Source organism: Aulonocara stuartgranti (genome assembly GCF_965226115.1).
Source record: "Aulonocara stuartgranti genome assembly, chromosome: 23".
Taxonomy (NCBI): Eukaryota; Metazoa; Chordata; class Actinopteri; order Cichliformes; family Cichlidae; genus Aulonocara; species Aulonocara stuartgranti.
In genome coordinates this window covers 2,908,619-2,928,264 of record NC_138958.1, presented here as the reverse complement: position 1 = coordinate 2,928,264, position 19,646 = coordinate 2,908,619, and the positions used below count along the sequence as shown (strand labels likewise).

The 19,646-nt window shown below is 41.2% G+C and overlaps 1 protein-coding gene across 2 annotated transcripts; it reads right to left on the bottom strand.

Annotated features, from left to right (window-relative positions):
- Nucleotides 1–13,418: 13,418 nt before the first annotated feature.
- LOC309699739 (diencephalon/mesencephalon homeobox protein 1-A-like) lies at nt 13,419–19,310 on the bottom strand. Of its 2 annotated transcripts, XM_082522897.1 has the most exons (5): nt 19,148–19,310; nt 17,027–17,194; nt 16,678–16,856; nt 15,376–15,811; nt 13,419–15,184 (listed from the first exon to the last, which is right to left on the bottom strand). In XM_082522897.1, exons 2-5 carry the CDS (start codon nt 17,178–17,180, stop codon nt 14,766–14,768), a joined length of 1,188 nt encoding a protein of 395 aa, XP_082379023.1. In that variant the 5' UTR covers nt 17,181–17,194; nt 19,148–19,310; the 3' UTR covers nt 13,419–14,765. The 2 variants fall into 2 exon arrangements, with proteins under 2 accessions (XP_082379023.1, XP_082379024.1); XM_082522898.1 differs by lacking the exon at nt 19,148–19,310 and having other exon boundaries at nt 17,027–17,211.
- Nucleotides 19,311–19,646: the final 336 nt, after the last annotated feature.

The window sequence follows — 19,646 nt, the reverse complement described above, 5'->3', positions numbered from 1 at the left end:
TTCGTTCTCGTCATACTCGAGAGGTCAAAGTAGATTCTGCTGCCCGATATTTACCCTGTAATATATGCTTCAGCACAGTAAGGTGTATTAAACCCGCTAAATAATGCTATTTTGTTTTCTTTAGACTTTTAAGTCCACTAATTGTCTGTTGACAGCTCCCTTCTGACATGTAACCGTCTCCTGGCAGCTCTCACTGAATTACTTTGAAACTAAAAACTGCTATTCTTAGGCGAGCTCTACTGATTATCAACTCCTTCCCTATGAAAAGTTACTGCGTGTGCAGTTAATGCGCAGTGATTTACAATAGACATACATTTTGTTTAACATGCCATTCACCAGATGATTTCTATTTTGGAGTTTTTCTTTTAATCATAACAAATGAGTGGTAAAATTTTCCTTGCAAATTTCATGAATGGAAGTAGTAGACCAACATGGTTGGTCAAAGCTTTAAAATTAACATTTTGTAAATAGATGTGTAATTAGCACATGGAGCCATCTGGTAAATAGTAAATGGACTGGTTCTTCTATACAGTAGCACTCTTCTACTGTAAGCTGCTTTATTTAACATGCTTCATTCATCCATTGAAACACAGTCACACAAGCACTTTTTCTACACCTAAGGGCATTCTAGCTGACATTTACACATATTCATACTCTGATGAATGCATTGGACAGCAACTTGGGATTCAGTCTCTTGCCCAAGGATACATCCAGGGCTCAAACCAGCAACCTTCCAAGCTGCTCTACCTCCTACACTGCAACCACCTGATGAGCCATTGTCAGGATGTCAGGGGAACATGACGGTTTCCACAAATGTTGCACACTCTGTGGTGACCCTATTTTTATAGGATTAAGCTTAAGTTTATGAAAATTTCTCAGTTTGTTGGAAGATGTAATTACACACTAATTAATGTATATTTATGTATTCAATATTAAGATTTTGTATTAAATAACCTTTAAAAAAATGACTGCCTGCACATTTAACAAACCAACCCTTCTGGGGGAATGCTACTGTCCACCTGTTTCTTGTGAATAGCTGTTTCAGGAAGACCCCCACCCCCTCATAAACTTCTACCAGAAGAGTTCACCCTTTTATCAAAGTATATTGAGATTCATTTCAAACATGCTTTCAACCTGTGGTCATGCATTTTATTTTGTTAGTAGATTCTTACTGTTCTTGTTTTTGACCCAGCAGTTTTTGCTGTTGTATGAAGAATGTGGTTCATTATTGACATGAACATGAATATTAGTGCTTTATTACTAGATAACCAACAGAACTTTACTCTACCACTGATTTTTGAGGTTGCATCTTCATGCTAATTTGCCCCCTTTAGAAAGTTAAAATGTTAATTGATTCAACTCAGCTCTTTCACATGCAAAAACAAAATAAATATCATGCAAAAGAAAAAACAACAACAACAACAAAAGTGTGACTCAAGTATGATTCAAAAGTATTTTTAGTATTAATACTAAATATAGTTAAGATCTTAACTTAATTATCATTAGCATTATTAATATGTTAATTGTTTCATAAATCATGACACACTCCCTCTGCAAGTGTATCTAGAAAGTTCTTTGACTCTTTGCTAAAGATTGAATAAATGTTAACTGTAAAAATTAAGGTTTTATATTTTTTTAAGACCAGGCTTTTTATTTTGTCCTCTGCTCTCAATTTTACGTAATAAAGCTTGAAATTAAATTACGGACTTCAGAGAAAATGCAGTCATGTAATAAAAAATGTTGAAAATTAGAATTCATAACAGGTATGAAAATTGGTAGCACACCCATGTTTCTTCACCCCAACCAATACATTAAATAATACAATACATTAAATATATATATATGGTTAGACTACATGTCTTTGGAGTGGAGGATTGCAAGTTCAATTCCCGCCTGGGGTGTCTGCATCCAGTAAGGGTCCTAAGGCTAGACCCCCCCATGCTAAGCGAGCCTACCGCGGACATGATAGATGAATATGAAGGCATGCTGGCTCGGACGTCGCCCGGCTCAATAAGGTCCGCGTCAGGTGATGAGGAACCAGGGCACCCTGACAAGAAATGGGCTACTGGAACAAGAAGCTATCGGTGAGCAAGAGACAAAAACAGGGCGTTTTTGGCATGCTACTACGCAAGTAACCCTGGCAGAAGGGGCTACATGAATAGGATGAGGGACCTATGGATTCTTCGATACCCAACATCCACGACGACGAAACAACTAGTAGCTCAGTGTTCCAACATTCAAAAGAAGGGACTGCTCTCACAGCTAGAGATTGATGAGGTACAACACAAATGCCACGGCAAGGGGGAGCCAGGACACCAGGTCAGGGGGGAGATATCATCACCCCCACCTGAGATGGTACCACGCCCCAAGTGCGATAGGAGAAGGATCGTTGAGTGTGAGAGGAACTGACCTGAAAGATAAGATCATGGCCAAGCTTGAAACCTGGACCCCCCACAGGCGGTTACCCAGACTACATGAAGTACCCACAGAAGGTCTGCTAGATGATGTTACGGACGATACCTAAAGCCATCATTACCAAGACTAACAAGCTGATTTACAATATGGCAGCAGTGACAAGTGAGATGCGTGGCTACAAGTTGAACAGACACAAGGGGGCAGTACCCTCCATGGAGAAGGAGGCTAGAGGTTAAGATCAAGGTAGCACTGAGGGAGGTTAGCCAACTATCAAAGCTGCAGAAAGGTGGGACAAGGTGTCCCGTTTGGTTCTTTTGCCATCAGAATTATTGTCTAAAGGCAAAGCAAGATGCCCAACGGATTTACTTTACCAAATGGACCATCCCAGCCTTACCGTAATGGTCTATTTGATTTACCTTTGCTTTTATTGTTTATTTTATTGTATTTTATTTCCACTTGCTACACACGGGACAGACATGACTGGGGGAACGAAAAGGGTGAAAAGGTGTGAAAGAAAGAGAAATACAAAACAAACAGAGAAAAAATACATATATGAATCACCTGGATCACCTGCTGAGAAAGAAAAAAGAGAAAACAAGCAAAAAAAAAAGAGAGAGTTGTGCAGCACGTAGGATCGACAGCACACAGTGTGCTTTGAGGTAGGAGCCAAAAAGGGTGTAGTTTGTGTGAGTGAGCACCCGTGTGTACACCTGTGAGCATGATTCATTAGTATAATATGAAATAAATTCTACATGTGTCAAGTTGTGTGCCAATATTTGCTGTGTAGTAGAACTGAGACATAAGTCATTGCAAAAATTTATTTGAAATAATATTTAAATTCTCGGTAGAGAAAGCAGCTGGTGTCCTACAGCTCCAGGTGGTTTGCTACGGCGTTGATGAGCCTTTCCTCCATATTGAATGAAGAATGAAGGGCTTTGGCTGGATCTACCCCTTTGACCTAGGTCAGAGCATCACGTCACCAGGCTCCTAAATGGTTGTCACAGCGTGACTTGACGCTGGAGTTCCTATTTTTCCAACTTGAGCGGTAAACGCAATACGGTCAAATGCACAAAATGCAACACACAAACAGCCGCGCGTATTTTTATTCGCGCGAGCAAGTAGCGCGACTGACGCGTTTTTGCATCGCAAATCTGCTTCTGAATTTTCGCGGGATGTTCTAGAGGGTGAATCGGGAGCCCGGGAGATAATAGAAAGAACGACAACCGCCCACCGAATGGCCAGGCACTCAACAATGCTATACCAAGATTCACGCTCTGACAGTTTCCTGCTGATATAGACCGCAGGGCAGTGACTCCCTTTACCTGCGGGACAAAATGGCCTCCAGCCCTCTGTTCAAGGCATCAATAGGCAGAATAAAAGGGAGGGAGAAATAGGACTGTGAAGCAGGTGTTCCCCACAGAGAGCCTACTTCACCTGCACGAATGCCGCCTGGCACTGCTACCTTGACCTGGGGCACCCTTCCAGCTGAGATCAGTCAAGGGGCTGATCAGGTTTTTCAAAGAACCGTCTCAACACTTTTTTCTGCTCTCTCTTTCTAGTCCCTGTCAGGACTCTTGCTGCAGCATTTTGGATTAACTGAAGTTTTTTCAGGGAGTTTTTTGGACATCCTGATAATAATGAATTACAGTCGTCCAGCCTGGAAGTAATAAATGCATGAACTAGTTTTTCAGCGTCACTCTGAGACAGGATATTTCTAACTTTAGAGATGTTGCGCAAATGGAAGAAAGCAGTCTTACATATTTGTTTAATATGTGCATTGAAGGACATGTCCTGGTCCATGAGCGCTGGAAAGTGGCTGGGACTCCGAACAAACCGAATGGAAGTGTGACAAATGTCAGCACAGAAGGGGAAGTTTAGTGCAGAGCTGCACAGGAAATCAGACACAAAAAGAAAGAGGAACTAACTCTGTGTGTGTGTGTGTGTGTGTGTGTGTGTGTGTGTGTGTGTGTGTGTGTGTGTGTGTGTGTGTGTGTGTGTGTGTGTGACGTGCTGCAGAACTATATAACCATGCTGGCTGCTACTGCACTCAGACCTGAGCATGTGTGTTCGGTCTCCATTTCCCGAAATGTAAAATAAAGATTATTTTTTTGAGCTATAAAATTTTTTTTTATTTATTTATTTTTTTTAAATTAGGATTTCTTCAGTTTTATTGGCCCACCCAATGCAGGGCCAATAAAACCGGGCCACTATTCGCTCCACAGTTTTAACAGAACCCATATGACACGCAATATGGCTGTAATGAGCCGCCTGGAAATAATTTCAGGCGGCTTTTAGACACCAACAAGCAGCAACTACAAAATACTTGTCATTTTGTATTATGATTTATGTCCACTTTGTTTGTCTTGAGTTTATTCTATAGTGCCATCGTTGTTCTGTTTAGCTTTTGATTATTCGATTCCCTCTTGTGTTTGTCCTCTGTGTCTCTTTCTGTATGTCTGTGTTTATATTTGAGTTCATGTGTCTTGCTTCCCTCTTCGTGTTTCATTCTTTTCCCCGCTGACTGTCATGTTTATCCATGTTTCCCCAGTCATGTCTCTGTGTTTCTGTCTGTGTCTCTGTACGCATGTTCCTGTTGCTTCCTGTTGCTTCCTGTTTTACTTTGGTAGGCTCCTGTCTGTGTGCACCATGTTTGTTTTTCTTCTCTTACTTTGAAGGTACCTCGTCTCATGTGTTATGTTTAGCCTTGCGTCCTCTGTCTCATTCTGTGTAATTTGATATGCTGTGTGTTTCCTCTGTGTTCCTTGAAGAGTCCTAGTCCTGGTTCTAGTTTTCCCCAATTTGGTGCCATGTCTCTAGTTTCCAGAGTTTTAGTTCGCGCTCTTTATTGCTACAGCAATAAAGCTGCCTCTTTGAGTTAACTTTTTGAGTTTGAGTCCTGCATTTGGGTCCACATCCTGCCTGCGACACAGTGACATTTACTTGTCTTATTTCTTACTTAGTTTTTCTCATATTATGTTTCCTTTCTTAAATTCTGTCATCTTGTACTATGTTTTTATGTTATTTGATTATTTTCAATATACAGGTCAACAGCTGTTATTTTAGATGTGCTATAGAAATAAATCACACACACACACACACACACTTTGACTTAATGTGTGTGTATACTCAGACTTTTTACTTTTTAAAACATGTCAGTAAATTGTGTATAAGCATTCTATTTGTATTTATAATATGTCAGTATATTTATGCTATCTAAATCTCATTTGCTGGACCACATGTGGCAGTATTGCTTATGTAATGACAATAAAGAGTCTTGGCTCTTGGATATTGAAGCTGAAATGAACGTTTTTTCTGTTAAATAAATAAAAAAGTAAAAATGATGTATAAGTCTTCAACAATCATATCAACTCTGTTTTTTTAACATGACTTCACATCAGAATAAATGCACTCATGCACAGGCAGATTTCCAGTGTGGGTATGATAATGTAATAACAGGCCCTTGAACACAGGCATGTAAAAGGCCGGTCCATCCTGCACAGAACTGAGAACTGAACCATGAGGTGACTCCAATAATTTTAGAAGTTTTATATCTTTTTTTCTGCTGATTCTGTTACAGTTTTTGTCACTTGTTAGTCTCCTTGAGGTCATACAGATATATACAGTAGTTCCATAGTTTGTCAGTAGATGGAGGCAGAAGACTGTAGTGAGTCCAGCTGCTGTGTTATTTTGTTCAGGCAGTGACTGGAGGTGAGTCTGTCGGTGGTGGTTCAGTGTGTTGCGCTGCTATGGCAGGATGAACTCAAGAAAGCGGAACAACAAACAAAGCAAGAAGTAAAGCCTGTTTTCTTCCTCAGTCTTGCAGGAGTGGCTGCAGACTTCAGAGGCAACATGTTAACTTGAGTATATCCTGTAAATAAGAGCTCAATGTGTCATAAACAGTGGAACATTCTCGGTTTTAAAAAGATGATATGTTCAGTTGAGTCAATCCTGTGAGATTCTAGTTGCCCTTCATATTTTATGAACGATAGCATGAAAAGGTGCTACAGATGCTTCAGAGAAAAATTAGATCATGTAATCACGAGGGACAAAAACGTTAAACACTGTAGCAAAAGTAATGCCTGAGCATTTGTACCCTGACATCAGGGTACAAAAAACAACAGCTTTTCTTTCAACTGATTTGCACGGGAAAAAATTTGATTATTATCCACAGCAAAAATCTGTTAAACTACGACTCTTCTTTCTCTCTTTCCTGTACATCTAACATCAGCTGTTAACATATATTATGTTTGGCTTGTGGTAGATTTATGTGTCCTTTGAATTACTGCTGTTCAGTAAACTGTTCTGTTGAACTGTGCCAGTATTTAATAAACTACCTTCACCTACACAAACGCGCATCCTCGAGGCACCCGAGGACGCGCGTGAAGGCACAAAACATCTTCCTTTACCTTCTCCCCCCTCCACCTCAGCCTTTCCATCACTGTCCCACAGATGAGCGCAGATCATTTTCATTCATATTGTGAGTGATTGTTACACTGATGATAACAGGAAAAAGAAAAGAGATAAAGGAGACTAATGACACATGGCGCCTCCATCTCCAAGGCCAGCGCACCATGTCGTCATATTGTGATTACCCTGTGCTATTGTAAATATGTGTTTCTCTTAGGCTTACATAAATTTACATATGTTTTAAAACTCTCCTGGGATGGGAAACCATTAGGGACAATGTTAGCGTTTTCCATTATAGGCACCCACGTTTTCAGTGCTGTTTCACAGAATGGAAATGGCCATGCGCATGCAATAGAGGAAGGAGGGCACATTAGGCGAGAAGGAGAGCTGGAATTGAGAGGTTGTTCTTAGCATTATCTGAGGCACATAGAGAGAGAGTGTGTGGCTCTTGCTGTGCTACTCAGTCAGGGAGCATTAAGCTTTAAGAGGCAGTGAAGAGTCTCAGGTCTTCTGAGGGAACTTGACATTGTTCATAAATCCCTCAGGATCTGAGACAGAAGTAATGGTACACACACACATACAAGTGCCTGATTTCAAATTGGCCTATTAAATACAATTTTGCAGACATTACGATACATTTAAATATTATTTTTGTCCAGCATTGTGAAAAAATAAAACATACAATATTTGTTAGTATGCCAAAAATGTGTAGTCGTTATGTCATATCTTCGTTTTATTTTTTACAATACTATCAAAACCTTTTCCCTTTGATTTTTTTAATTTTAGCATTAATATTTTGCAAAATGGATAAAAATGTTCTTTTGTAAATGGTAATGTGTTATGTGTTTAGTCATTAGTAGTAACTTAAATTTTGCTGTTATTGGCAGCTTTCTGGAAATCATTGCAGATGAAAAATTGTTGTTTTCAGCTGATGCAACGAAATTAATATTTTAATTTGACCCAATTAATATAAGCTCTCCTTTGGAGAATGCAAAGACTTATGAGTTTATAAGTAGTACAATGGCTATTTCAGTTATTGTCTAATAACTGCTTATTATACAATACAATACAATGCTGTTATTGTATTTTATTTTGGATGTGTCATGTGGTTTGAAGTTTCCACTGTGCTGAGAACCAGGCAGGTTTTAGCAAGAACCCCTTTCCCAGCCGCCAGCACTGATAAAAGAGGAGAAAGAAATTAATAGCAAATAAGATTTAAAATATGTTGTGCAAAGAGATGGAGCATGGTGTTTCTGACTTCACAGGTTTGTGGCTGCAGGTGTAGCTATCACATCAGTGTCTTTGATACCGGGTAGTGCACAGATGGGGAAAGTTCATATCTTGTTGTATCTTGTTGTAGCATACATAGGCTTGTAATACACATATGCCGTAATATTACATTTTAATCCTGGTAAATTTAGTCATTTCCTGTAACTTAGTTCTTACTGTGAATTCTGCACAGCTCCTTTCTAAATTTGAACAGGTGTGTGATTGCAACTGTCCAAAAAACGTATATACATCTGCATCGCCAACACAGCAACTAGTTTTTTACACTTTTTAAAGTAATTAACAAAACCCTGTGCATTTGCTAATCATAGTCTTAAGGATTAATACCATAATGTTTTCATAAAAGCTACTGAATATAGCACCAAAACTTGAAAAAGAAAATAAGTGAAAGAGAAGGAACCTGTTGTAATCACCTAGTGAAAGCATCCAGTGGTCTTCACAGTCAAGACAGTGCCAGGTGTTATTCTCATGTAACGTCTCATTGATAAGAGCAGCAAACACCTCATTTACAGGAACCTTAGGCTATAAGATCAGGTACTTTAAAAGCCATCCAAACACATTCAGACCCTGCCTGTGAGCCAGCAAATAAAACACCTTGATATCACCACAACTAAACTAGGATGATTCTGTCTTAATGTCCCATTTCAGGGACCAAGGAGCCCATAGTCTTTATGGCTCCACAGAATTGCAGGAAGTAATGTTTGACACAGCAGGAGTCCTGCCTTTCAGATGATCAAAGTGACAAGTTCATCCTGCAACCAGAGCCACTTACAGGCGACATCAAGAAGCAGCAAGATTGGCAGCTTTTAGGTCCTTGGTCCATTTCATCAGCCATTACTACCAGCAGTGGCGGCATGCTGTGGAGGACTAGTGGGAGGAGGGGAAGGCAGATTAACAGACAGCTGATACAGGTGTATAGGCGGTATCAAACAGCAGCTCTGTCAATACTGCAGGCTTCAAAATTCTTCAGATGGGGCTGGGATCCCTAAAGTATGCCCACTGATTTCACTATGACAGGATTAACTGGGAGCTTCATATGATTTTCTCAGATTCTGTGACTCAACAATTCAGTGATCCACGTTCTATCGGCTTTAAAGGCCCCTATCCCAAGTTTCAAAAGCTTACCCTTCGGACAACGAATGCTCTTTTTCTCCCATGGTTCCGCTTTTCCTTTTTTGCTGCATTCACGTGTTCATCAACCCCCGCATCTTTGCCAACTCTCCCATCCTCCTTTCTCTGCACATCTGCTAGGTTTGGGTTTTCCTTTCTTCCCTCCAGCGCCTTGCTTGGCCCAAGGCCCTTATAGCCAAATTGGTTTACATTGGAGAGATAAATGCTCTGCAAATGCGCTTAAATGCGTACAGTAAAAAATGCAGACAGTGCGTGTCAGGATTATCACCCAAGTCAGGGGGAGAAAGGAGAGCGTCTCTGTAGCACAAAGCTTGGGAGCCAGAGTGAAGCCTGCAGATACAGTCCGTCTCATCCACTTCTCAGGAGAAAGAGAGGAGGATTTAGCATTTGCATGCTAGTCTGTAATTCCTAGCATTATATAACTTGTCGCCAACAATCAAACTCCTGTGGTATTGTGAAAGTATTGTTTCACATGGGTGAGCAAAGTGCGGAGTTTCACTTTGGGGGAAGGTGTTTTTTCGTGGTGCTGTACAGTGGCAGTTGGTCCAAGATGCATCCCGGAGACCACCCTGTAATCCCAGTTGGAGTAGCTATTCTTCAACACAGCCTGAGGCCCAACTAGAGAACATGCACTTAAAAATCCTGAAAATATACAGCTTAGCGCATAAATGACTTACTTGGGCGTGTGATATGTTCAAAGGGCAATTTAAAGATTTTTCACCAGAGATGAGGGATCAAGGATTTAGCACATTATAGCTACTTATGCTGTTCCCCCTGTGTGAGTGTGCCATGTCCACATCTGTAAATAAATCATATTGCCTGACTGTGATGTGGGTGCTGTAACAATACAAGTTGCCTTTATAGGCTACTGACAAAGAAACCGTGACGCTCAGTGTGTGTTCTTTCTTTGAACAGTTTATATTTATTGGGATGGTGAAACACTATGAAAATGAACCCTTCACGTGGTTAAATGTCTTTAACACTTTGCTAAGCTTATTCAGTATTTGTATTCAGAGATGGGCTGTAACGCGTTACTGTAATCCGATTACTTTGTTCAAGTAACAGGTGATGTAAGGGATTGCTATTGCAAAAAAATAATTAGATTACTGTTACTTTCCCGTAAGCACACTGCGTTACTGCGTTGCTAAACTGTCTTGATTTTATTTGTGAGAGTGTCTCATGACAATAACGTAACCACGTGTGACAGACATGTGCAGATCAACAATATGGAGCGCGGGAGAGAGTACGACCATGCAGCGTTTAAAGTGTGGACGTACTTACATTACTTTAAGTTTTAGTCTGTAAAAAGTGACAAAAACATTAGCGTCCGCTGTACGCGCGTGGGAGGAAAGCTTCTTTCTGCAGTGAAAAATTTAACTTCAAATCTGAGCGAGCACCGAGCACGCTGCCACGGGAATGTCACATTCATAGACAAAGCACTGGACCCCCCCACTGACATGACCGCTGTATTCAGGTGGTGTATCATGTTTTTAAAAAGTAACTAAGTAACTAATTACTTTTGAAAATATGTAATCAGTAAAGTAATGGGATTACTTTTTTGGAGACGTAATCAGTAATTAGTTACTAATTACTTTTTTCAAGTAACTTGACCAACACTGTTTGTATTATATCAGCGGTCCCCAACCCCGGGCCTCGGAGCGGTACCGGTCCGTGAGTCGTTTGGTACCGGGCCGCGAGAGTTGCGGCTCAGGTGTGAAATGTCTGGTTTTCAGGGTTTTTATCGGTTTTCAGCGTTATTTTGTTATTGTTTTTATCGTTAACTCGGTTTTCCTGGGTCTTTTCACGTGTGTTATCAATAAATCTTCTTTTTTCGGTACCGGTACTAGTTTTATTTTGTTGCATTTATCCGCGACACCTTAAAGGCCGGTCCGTGAAAACATTGTCGGGCATAAACCGGTCCGTGGCGCAAAAACGGTTGGGGACCGCTGTGTTATATGACACACACAAAATCCTGTTTTTAATTTCTGTGTCCACTTTTTATGTACAGTCTATAGGACTGACATCATCATTTCCATGTTTACAGCATTTTCACTGCTAACAGAGAAGCATTATTCTCTAAGGTAATGTTAAAGCATATTCAGTTTGATATTGTTTCCTTTCTGGCACTGTTCAGAAATGACAAATACAAGATTTGATGCACAGGGAAAAGATGCAACAACTCAAGTGAAGCCATTTCCAATGACAATGTTCAGACTCACATATGAAGAGTGCAAAACTGTAATGGTTTGGGCTTAACATATGGTTTCCCATTGTATTGTGTACTGCAAAGTTTACTTTAAATGCAATTGCATGTTTTAATAACATTTTTAAAGTTTCTAGTGTAACTTAAGGAGCCCATTACAGGCTATACGCTGTAAAACAAAAATAAGCTTATCTACACAGAGGCATTATCTTAACCTCAGAAAGCCTACAAGTGTAAAAGAGACATGATTCTAAGACGCTGTGCCATCACAAGGTGAAAGAGCCTTCACGTTGCAAAGGCAGGCAGGCAGGGCTTATACAAAGTGAAGAAACAGCTTTCTTCCTTCCCACCTGCTGCTGCTGTCGTCCCCTGGGGGACACGAAACTGCTGTCCCTGTCTGCTAGCATCAGTGTAAAAACCCTCCACATGCTCTTCTGTTTGGATTTGGATGTAAAACTCCCAAGAAAGACCAAAAGCAGCCCCCCCCCCCCTTCTCCAGCCTCTCCCCCCCAAAAAACCTTTTTCTCATCCCCCTGACCTACCCCTCCCTCCAAATCAATGCAGTCCTCCCAGACCTCCCAACACAAAGCCCTTAGAGCAAACCCAGCACAGAAATCATAGCACACCATTCAATCATTGTTTTTTCCCCTCTCTCACCCCTTTTATGGTCCCACTAAAGGTTTTAACCGGGCAGAGAAGGAGGGCTGTCACTGAGGAAACCTTAGCCCATTGATGAAGTGACAGGAGCTGCCAGAATATGATCCTAATCCTGTTTCCAGCATTCTTTTAGCCTGCTGGCATCGCAATTCCTCCACACATTCTCTGAGCTGTCAACTAGGAAAATCCCTCTAATAGCGCATTGCCCAGATACACATCAAAGAGCTCCTGGAAACCTTCAGCGGCTTAGCTGCCATAGACACACTAGCACACACAAACACACCATTCCCAATAACATACATCCACATGATCTTTAGGAACACACAAAACCCAGATGTCCGTGGAAAATTGACCACATATTTAAAGTAATAAACCAAGGATATTGGAATGAGTGATCTTTGCGCCCCCAAAATTATTTTTACACGCTGTAACCATGCCCTATTTTAAAACAGCCACCTACCTTTTGCTAGTCAGAAAGTGATATAATCTTTATGGTCGTGGATTTACGGGGCAGGACAGAGCAGGGGGAAAACAGGTGTCTGAACTTTGCTGACTCTAGAAACCCTTTTAGCCCTATTTTATCTCATTCTATTCTTACTTAATCCATCGATATTCCAACCAAAGGTAATCTTCTTATGGCGAAGCATTCTGTTTCGGTGCAGCCAAACCTCTGCTGACAGGGTGGGGGAAGAGGGGAAGCAGCGAAAGAGAGCGTATGAGGAGTGGGTGGGTGGATGGTGGATTGGGAGACTCTTTAGGGCCTGACACTGTGCTTCAGTCATTTCATTTGGGATTAAATCTTCTGCAGTGAGTGAACAAGTGGCAGGTTCTCCCCTATCTGGTGTGTAAACCTCAGCATGAACCCTGTGGATAAATTATTTATGGATCATCAAGGTGTCTTCAATAAAACAGGAACTAAAATTAAATTTTTACTATAAAAAAGTGAAGGTAAGTTTTCTGAAATTTTAAACCATTTATTATGAGCTAGACTTTCTCTGGTCTGCACAATCTAAGCCAAGCCCACCCTTGTTTTGTTGCCAACTTATTCTCATTGGAAAGTAACGTCTGTGAGAGGGCACGGTAACTGGTTCAATATCCTGGTTAGAAAGTAAATGGCTTTCCTGGTCTTCTTCAGGCTCACCTTTTGGCTAACTTCCTTCAACTCATCCCACAAGAGTTTTATCATGTATTTTATGAAGAAGTTGATTTTTTCTCAATGTCACATTTTCTTAATAAATACTTAATTACCTAATAAATAGCTGGTTTGAAAGTGTTAATGAAAAAATACAGACAGACATTTTCATGCTGTGAACATAAGTCATTCTTATGTTTTGATTTATTCCCTTGCATTGAACAGATAAATTACTCACATTTAAAACAAATGAGAAATACATGTTTTCAATGTACAGTCATATAATACATAGACAACTGGCCTGTGCATTTTTCTGCTGAAGCCACCGGCTCAGGAAAAGTGGTGAGTTCAGTCTGACAAAAATAAATGTTGGCGGTGCGAAATTATTTTTAACTGTGCCTCATCTGCAGATTCTCCTCTTTGCTTCATTTTCTCTGTTAGGTCCTTTGCTTAAAGCCAAAACTGGAAAATACATGGGCTACTTCCTGTTAAATCCTTTAAAAAGAAGAGACATGGAGGTATTCCTTACTCAGGAAGGTGGACAAATACTGAAGGATATTTACAATGCTCAATGGATTCTTGAAAGCTGACCTGAAAGCTCTGACTGTGAAAGTCATCTATCAAGAAAAATGTATTTGGTTGTGAGATTATAGTAACCAATTTGATATCAGAACTTTACCCTGCTGCCAATGCCATGTCAACTATGTCATGTGGCTATAAGCCATGCTTCAGTGGGGTACAAGCATGCATAGTTCGAGTTCTTGTAGGATTATAAGATTTTTTTATATATATATCTTTCATATCTGTCCTGGAATGAGACTGACAGCTCTGGAGTTCAAGCCTTCCTGCAGTGACTTTATAGAAGAAGCTTAAATCATAGTGAACAGCTGGCATTAGAACTTCCTGATTCTATTGACCAGGTGGTGTCAAATGCAAGCAAGTGCTAAACAGTGCTGTTCAGTCACAGCTTCAGTCCAGGTGGGATTTTCATTAAGTCCGTTGAGTTCTTGTCATAATCGTATTTTCTCTTCGGTCTATCCAGCAGAGATGTTCTTTGTGTTTCCGTGTGCTCCCAGCAGTGAGCCGCATGCTCAAATGATGGTGTTGAGGATAAGGGCAATACATGAACTGACAACCCTGGCACTCAGTTAAAGGAGAGCCCCTAAAACATGCTTTATGCTCTTTTGGTGTGTACTTACAAATACTTTGAAACTGGGTTTATTTAAAATCGACAAAAGAGCAAACAAAAAATCTCAGCTGTGCAATTAATTTGTATGAGCACAAATTTGAAATGTGGGCAGACTTTGTGATTCTCATTACAACATCTGAAGAGCAAATAATCTTGACATTAAACTGGAGAGGGTTCTACTGCGGTTTTGGAGGTAATTCTGAATTCTGGGTGGACACACAGTTCTTTTGCTGGTTCATGAGAGGTCAGGAGGAGGTGTTGTTAGGTCACCTCCTGTGCAGGCCTCCATTCTGTAGCGTAGTCCCTGACCTAGAGGCCAAGCACGTACAACGAGCAGCCAAGCTTCAGTTGGGGAGTGTATCCAATCCCAGCGAGGCCGCATGCTGCTTGGCCCTCAGACGGAGGTTTTCGATGCTGGTGGTCTTGCTGTTGAGGCTTCCTGGGAGGTTGCCCGGCGCTGCCTGCAACAGTGGGTTGTTCCATACCTGCTGAGCCTGCGACAGGGTCTGGTAGTAGGACTGGCAGGGCAGCGACCCCAGTGGGGAAGGCATGTTAACGTTCATGCCCAGGTAGGGCAGACTGGACGGCGTGCTCATGTCAAACGATGGGTAGTGCACCAGGTTGTTGGTGGCCGCCATGTGTTGCCGAAACTGCTCCTGCAGGCGAAAGAGACTGAGAGGAGACGAAGCGTAGGAGTTGCTCTGCGCTAGACCACTGCTTACACTGCTGGAGGAGGGCAAGGCGGGGGAGCTCAAAGGAGAATCTGGAAGACAGGAAGCGAGAAGGAGGACTTCAGTATGTTTTGACGCACCTTTTGCATGGATAACTTCTGTATATACCGTCCATTTGAATGAATTCTATAAAACTATCTCGCACATGGATGGATTTCTAAAATAAAGTAATTGATTAGAGACTACAAAAGAAAGACAAACTGAATATGTTTGTTTTTTTTACCTGAGCTTGGACTCAGCCGTTTACAGGATGGGGAGCTGCTCCCTGTCGGCAGTACCCCCTCCCCCTGAATCTCCTCCCTGAGTTTCACCCTCGTCTCTCCTCTTATTTCGTCCTCCTCTCTGTCAGCATTATCTTCTGCTGCTGACTCGCTGTCTGATGGTTCAGGGGAGGTGACGTTTACTTCCACGCTCATCTCGCCAGGCTGGGGCCGTGCTGCTGCCTGCCTCTCTGTCTCTGAGTGAGAGGATGAAGAGGAGGAGGGAGGAGGAGGAGTGCGAGTCTCAGGAGCCAGGGTAGTGGCAGTAGTGAGATCATTCTTGGAGTCCTCTGTAGCACCTTCGGCAGCTCCTTGAGTTTCTTTCTGTTTCTGGAGCTGCTCCTTTTGCAAGCTGCGCTGCTTCTTACGAAACTTGGCCCGACGGTTCTTGAACCAAACCTGGCAGATAGAAAAATAGATAAGTGCCTGAGTAAAAGAGTAAAAATACATTAAAAGTTAATATTCTAATATTCTTCTTCTTGTGTGTTGTAAAAATTTAGTATGGCTACCATGGCTCTTTGGACAAAAACCCCTGATGTGGTGCACATGTGAAAAACTAAACTGAGCCTCAGGAAATTCATCGTCTACCAATGCAAATGTCCTGTTGTACAATTTTAATGAAAAGGATCCAGTCAGTCTTTCAAGCAGGTGTGTAAATAATGAAAACAGCAGGCCATTTCCCCAATTTCATTTTTATTTTTAGATTTTGCAGGGTCTAGAACGTCAAGCCAATGAAAAACTGTAGTCTTACAAGACTCTTATTAGAATACCTTGATATGTTTTCTGATATTTAATGAACTGCTTTTGCCTTGATCTGTGATAGTTTTGCCTTAAAAGTGACTGAACGCTGTGCATTTCTTAAAACATTTACTTCTGCAGAAGCTTCTGGTCTAGGTCTAATTATGGTTAAAGCATGATCTTAAAAAGATCTTTTACGTGGCTTTTTACCAAGAGAAAAACTACGAAACGAACACTTTTTTTGCGCACCCACCTGACTAATCAGGGAGCCTCTTGGCAGGTGGGCTTTAAAAGATACAAAAGGCTAAATCTGAGTATGCCAGAGTTTCAAACAGAGGTGAAAAGCAGTGCACTGTATAAGAAAACAAACGTAAGACTATCCTTATAGGATAGTGAGTCTGAAAGAGCACAGTATCGGCTCGTAAACAGCGAAAAACGACCATTCATATCACGTGACTGCGTTATTTCACATTTTTAATAGCGAAACGAGACTGCTAGACAAATGAATTTTGGGTTTGTTTTTTTACCTGCACACGTGCCTCGGGCAGGTTGGTGCACATGGCCAGGCGTTCACGCATCACCACGTCAGGGTAGTGCGTCTTCTGGAAGGTTTTCTCCAGAGCTTCCAGCTGCTGGGCGGTGAACGCTGTCCGACTGCGCCGCTGCTTTCGGTGCTGGGAGCCATAGCGGGCCTCAAGGATAATGTCTTGAAATGTACAGCCGTTGAGAAACAAGAAACATGACCAGTTTAATTTAGGGACGAGCTAAACGTTCACGCGAGCACCTTCACGTGCCAGGGTCACATAAATATAATAACTTAACTGAGAACGGGAGGAAGTGACGATTTGGGATAGAAAATGAGCAACTGAGTCTTACCAGCCAGTCTCTCCGCGAGAGTGAGCGCGTGCACCGAGGGCCTGTAGTCAGGCGCGTGCTGTGCTTGCTGCGCCGCCTGCTGGTGAAGGTTGTACATGGCGCTCAGTGAATTCATGGCGTGCAGAGAGTAGCCGTTCACTCCGTAGTGCTGCATGACCGGCGAGCTGACTGAAGAGTCACAAGCTGCTGTGAGTTTCAGGCCTCGGAACAAACAAACTTACTTCTAAAGAAAAGTTTAAGCTCCAGGAGGCCATTTCTTATTTTTTATTTTTGTGTGCGTCTTTGTTCCGAGAGGAGAAAATTAAATGGCAACAGGTGAAAGACAAGCTTTAGACTCCCGCCAAAGGGAAGATGGTTCATTTTATAAAAGGATAACAAAGCGAATAACTGATAATGATTTATGAGTTAATATACAGTTAGAATTTTCAAAGAACTTTCATGTGTGTCGTCAGATCCGCACAAATGTAGCAAAGTAAAACGAAAAACTGAAAGAAACTAAATCAATTTAGTCAAAAATATCATCAAAAACATGGAAACTAGAAAATCGATAACTTTTATATTACATTTGATTAAAGACCCCAGCACCAAACACTTTTTGTTCAATTTAGTGTTGAGAAAAGTCGTAAAATAGATTCTCCATTGATCTCATTGCTAATAATCTGCTTTGTATTTTGCTAATATAAAGTGTTGTTTCAGATCAAATGTATTTTTAAAGTAGTGTATAAAGTAGAATTTTCAATATCGGCTTTTTTGGATTGTTGCATTATTCTGTGGCTTTTTGTGGTGATTTTACCTTATTATTATTAGTATTGTAATACAGTTCTGTAAAATCATTATTACTGAATTATAATGCAGGCATGTATTATTATTATTATTATTATTTTTATACAAGTCTGTATAGTAATAATAATAATTATTATTATTATTATTATTATTATAATAAATTAAAGTGGTTTAATTTATATCCAAAAATATTCCAGTGAAAATTATCTTCAGTATTTTTTATCCACGGTCTGGGTTTAAAATGAGCTTTTACACTGAATATATTTTAATCATGATTATTATTGTTATTAATATTTTAAAGGTTTATTTTTGCGCGCTCGCAGTTCACGGTAATCGCTGCCAAACCTCTGCAGTCTGCACCGGCAGAATAGCGGGAAAATATTTACTTTGCTCCCTGTGAGTTCGCCTCGAGTGGGAGCCGTTTATTTCAATCTGCGGCGGGTCCCAGGCCGGTTCCAAGCGCCTAGAGGCTGACGGCGACGTGTGACAGGTCTGCGGTGAAATATGCACAAGATCCCCGGTTGGACTCCTGTTTAATGTGGGTGCAAATAGGTTTCAACTATACAGGACTATTAATTTATCATCAGGCCTGACACGTGAAACGTGGGCCCCGGTGGGCGTGTGTGTGTGTGTGTAAATCACTGTTTGAGAGGAAACCGTGTAACTAATACAAAATTTTCTTTCGCTTTTAATTTTCTTTTTCTTTTTGTCTGTTTCATTGCATTATTTTGCTAAATGAGCCTCTGGCTGGAAGTATGTAATCTGCTAGTTTCCCCCCACATCTACAGCTTAAAAATTCAACATAATGCTCTTCTTTCAGGACAATGTCACGATGCCTCGGGCTCTGATTTAAGTCTAATTATGCTAATTGCCGTGGATTTATGAGTTATACTGCATTTACTAAAGAGTGCCTTGGGGCCGTAGTTCTGTATGCGTGGCGTCAATCCATCACCATTTACAAACTGAAAAGGCAGAGAGAGCGAATGGGAATCATTAACCTACGGAAAATTAACAACATGGAGTAACACACCGAGAGGAACCGAGGGATCTTCTGACAAATCCTATAACACTGCGTGTTATTTTACAGTCAAAAATAAAGGGAAACCGAGCAAACACGTGCTGTTATTGACCGCTGCCACTGTTTATTTTGGACACCTCGAGATCGCTGCACTTTGGGAATCATTTCTATCAGGAAGTTTGGAACACGATGTAAGCGAAGACAAAAACAGAAGAGACAAGGCTAAAACAGTTTTAGTTTAAACGTTTGTGTAGTTTAAAATCTAAAACCTGTAGGAAAATGATCTGTAATGCCCAACTTGCGTTCAGCAAACTTCTTACCTCTCTGTCTTATAGAAATTTCTCAGCCGAATATTCGCCTTTCAAATCTTCTGCTCTAAAATCCCCAGGTGGTTGATCATCTTATTCAGTTCATTACAGTTTTTCATTCAGCCAGATATCCTGAGAATATTCCGGTCTGTCCGCTCCGTGCACCGGCTCGCTTCTCTGCTTGAGGGAGGATGCCGAGCTGCCATCTATCGGCCTTTAAAGCGCTCCGGGTGGGGTCACCGGGGCGCCCAGACGCTTTCCTCTCTGTGCCAATCACGTCGCTTTCCTCATCCACCCGCCCCACCTCTCTTCTATACACCTCACTTTGTGGGTGAGTGCTGCACCGAGGTGCCGCTGTACTTGTTTTAACACGTTCTGTCACACTGGACAATTATTATTACTATTATTATGATCATTATTATTATAGGTCCTCCTTGTTTTAAGCATATCGCTCGCAGGTGACCGTGATGATGAAATGCGTGTTGCTTTTTGCAGGCTGACGAAGTTTCAT

Excerpts from the sequence above, each read along its gene's own strand:
- LOC309699739 (XM_082522897.1), bottom strand. The coding sequence starts at position 17,180 with ATGCAGCACTACGGAGTGAACGGCTACTCTCTGCACGCCATGAATTCA. Across the intron at positions 16,857-17,026 it reads TCTCGCGGAGAGACTGGCTG|ACATTATCCTTGAGGCCCGC; the intron begins GTAAGACTCAGT and ends GTACATTTCAAG. Across the intron at positions 15,185-15,375 it reads ACGGCTGAGTCCAAGCTCAG|ATTCTCCTTTGAGCTCCCCC; the intron begins GTAAAAAAAACA and ends CCTGTCTTCCAG.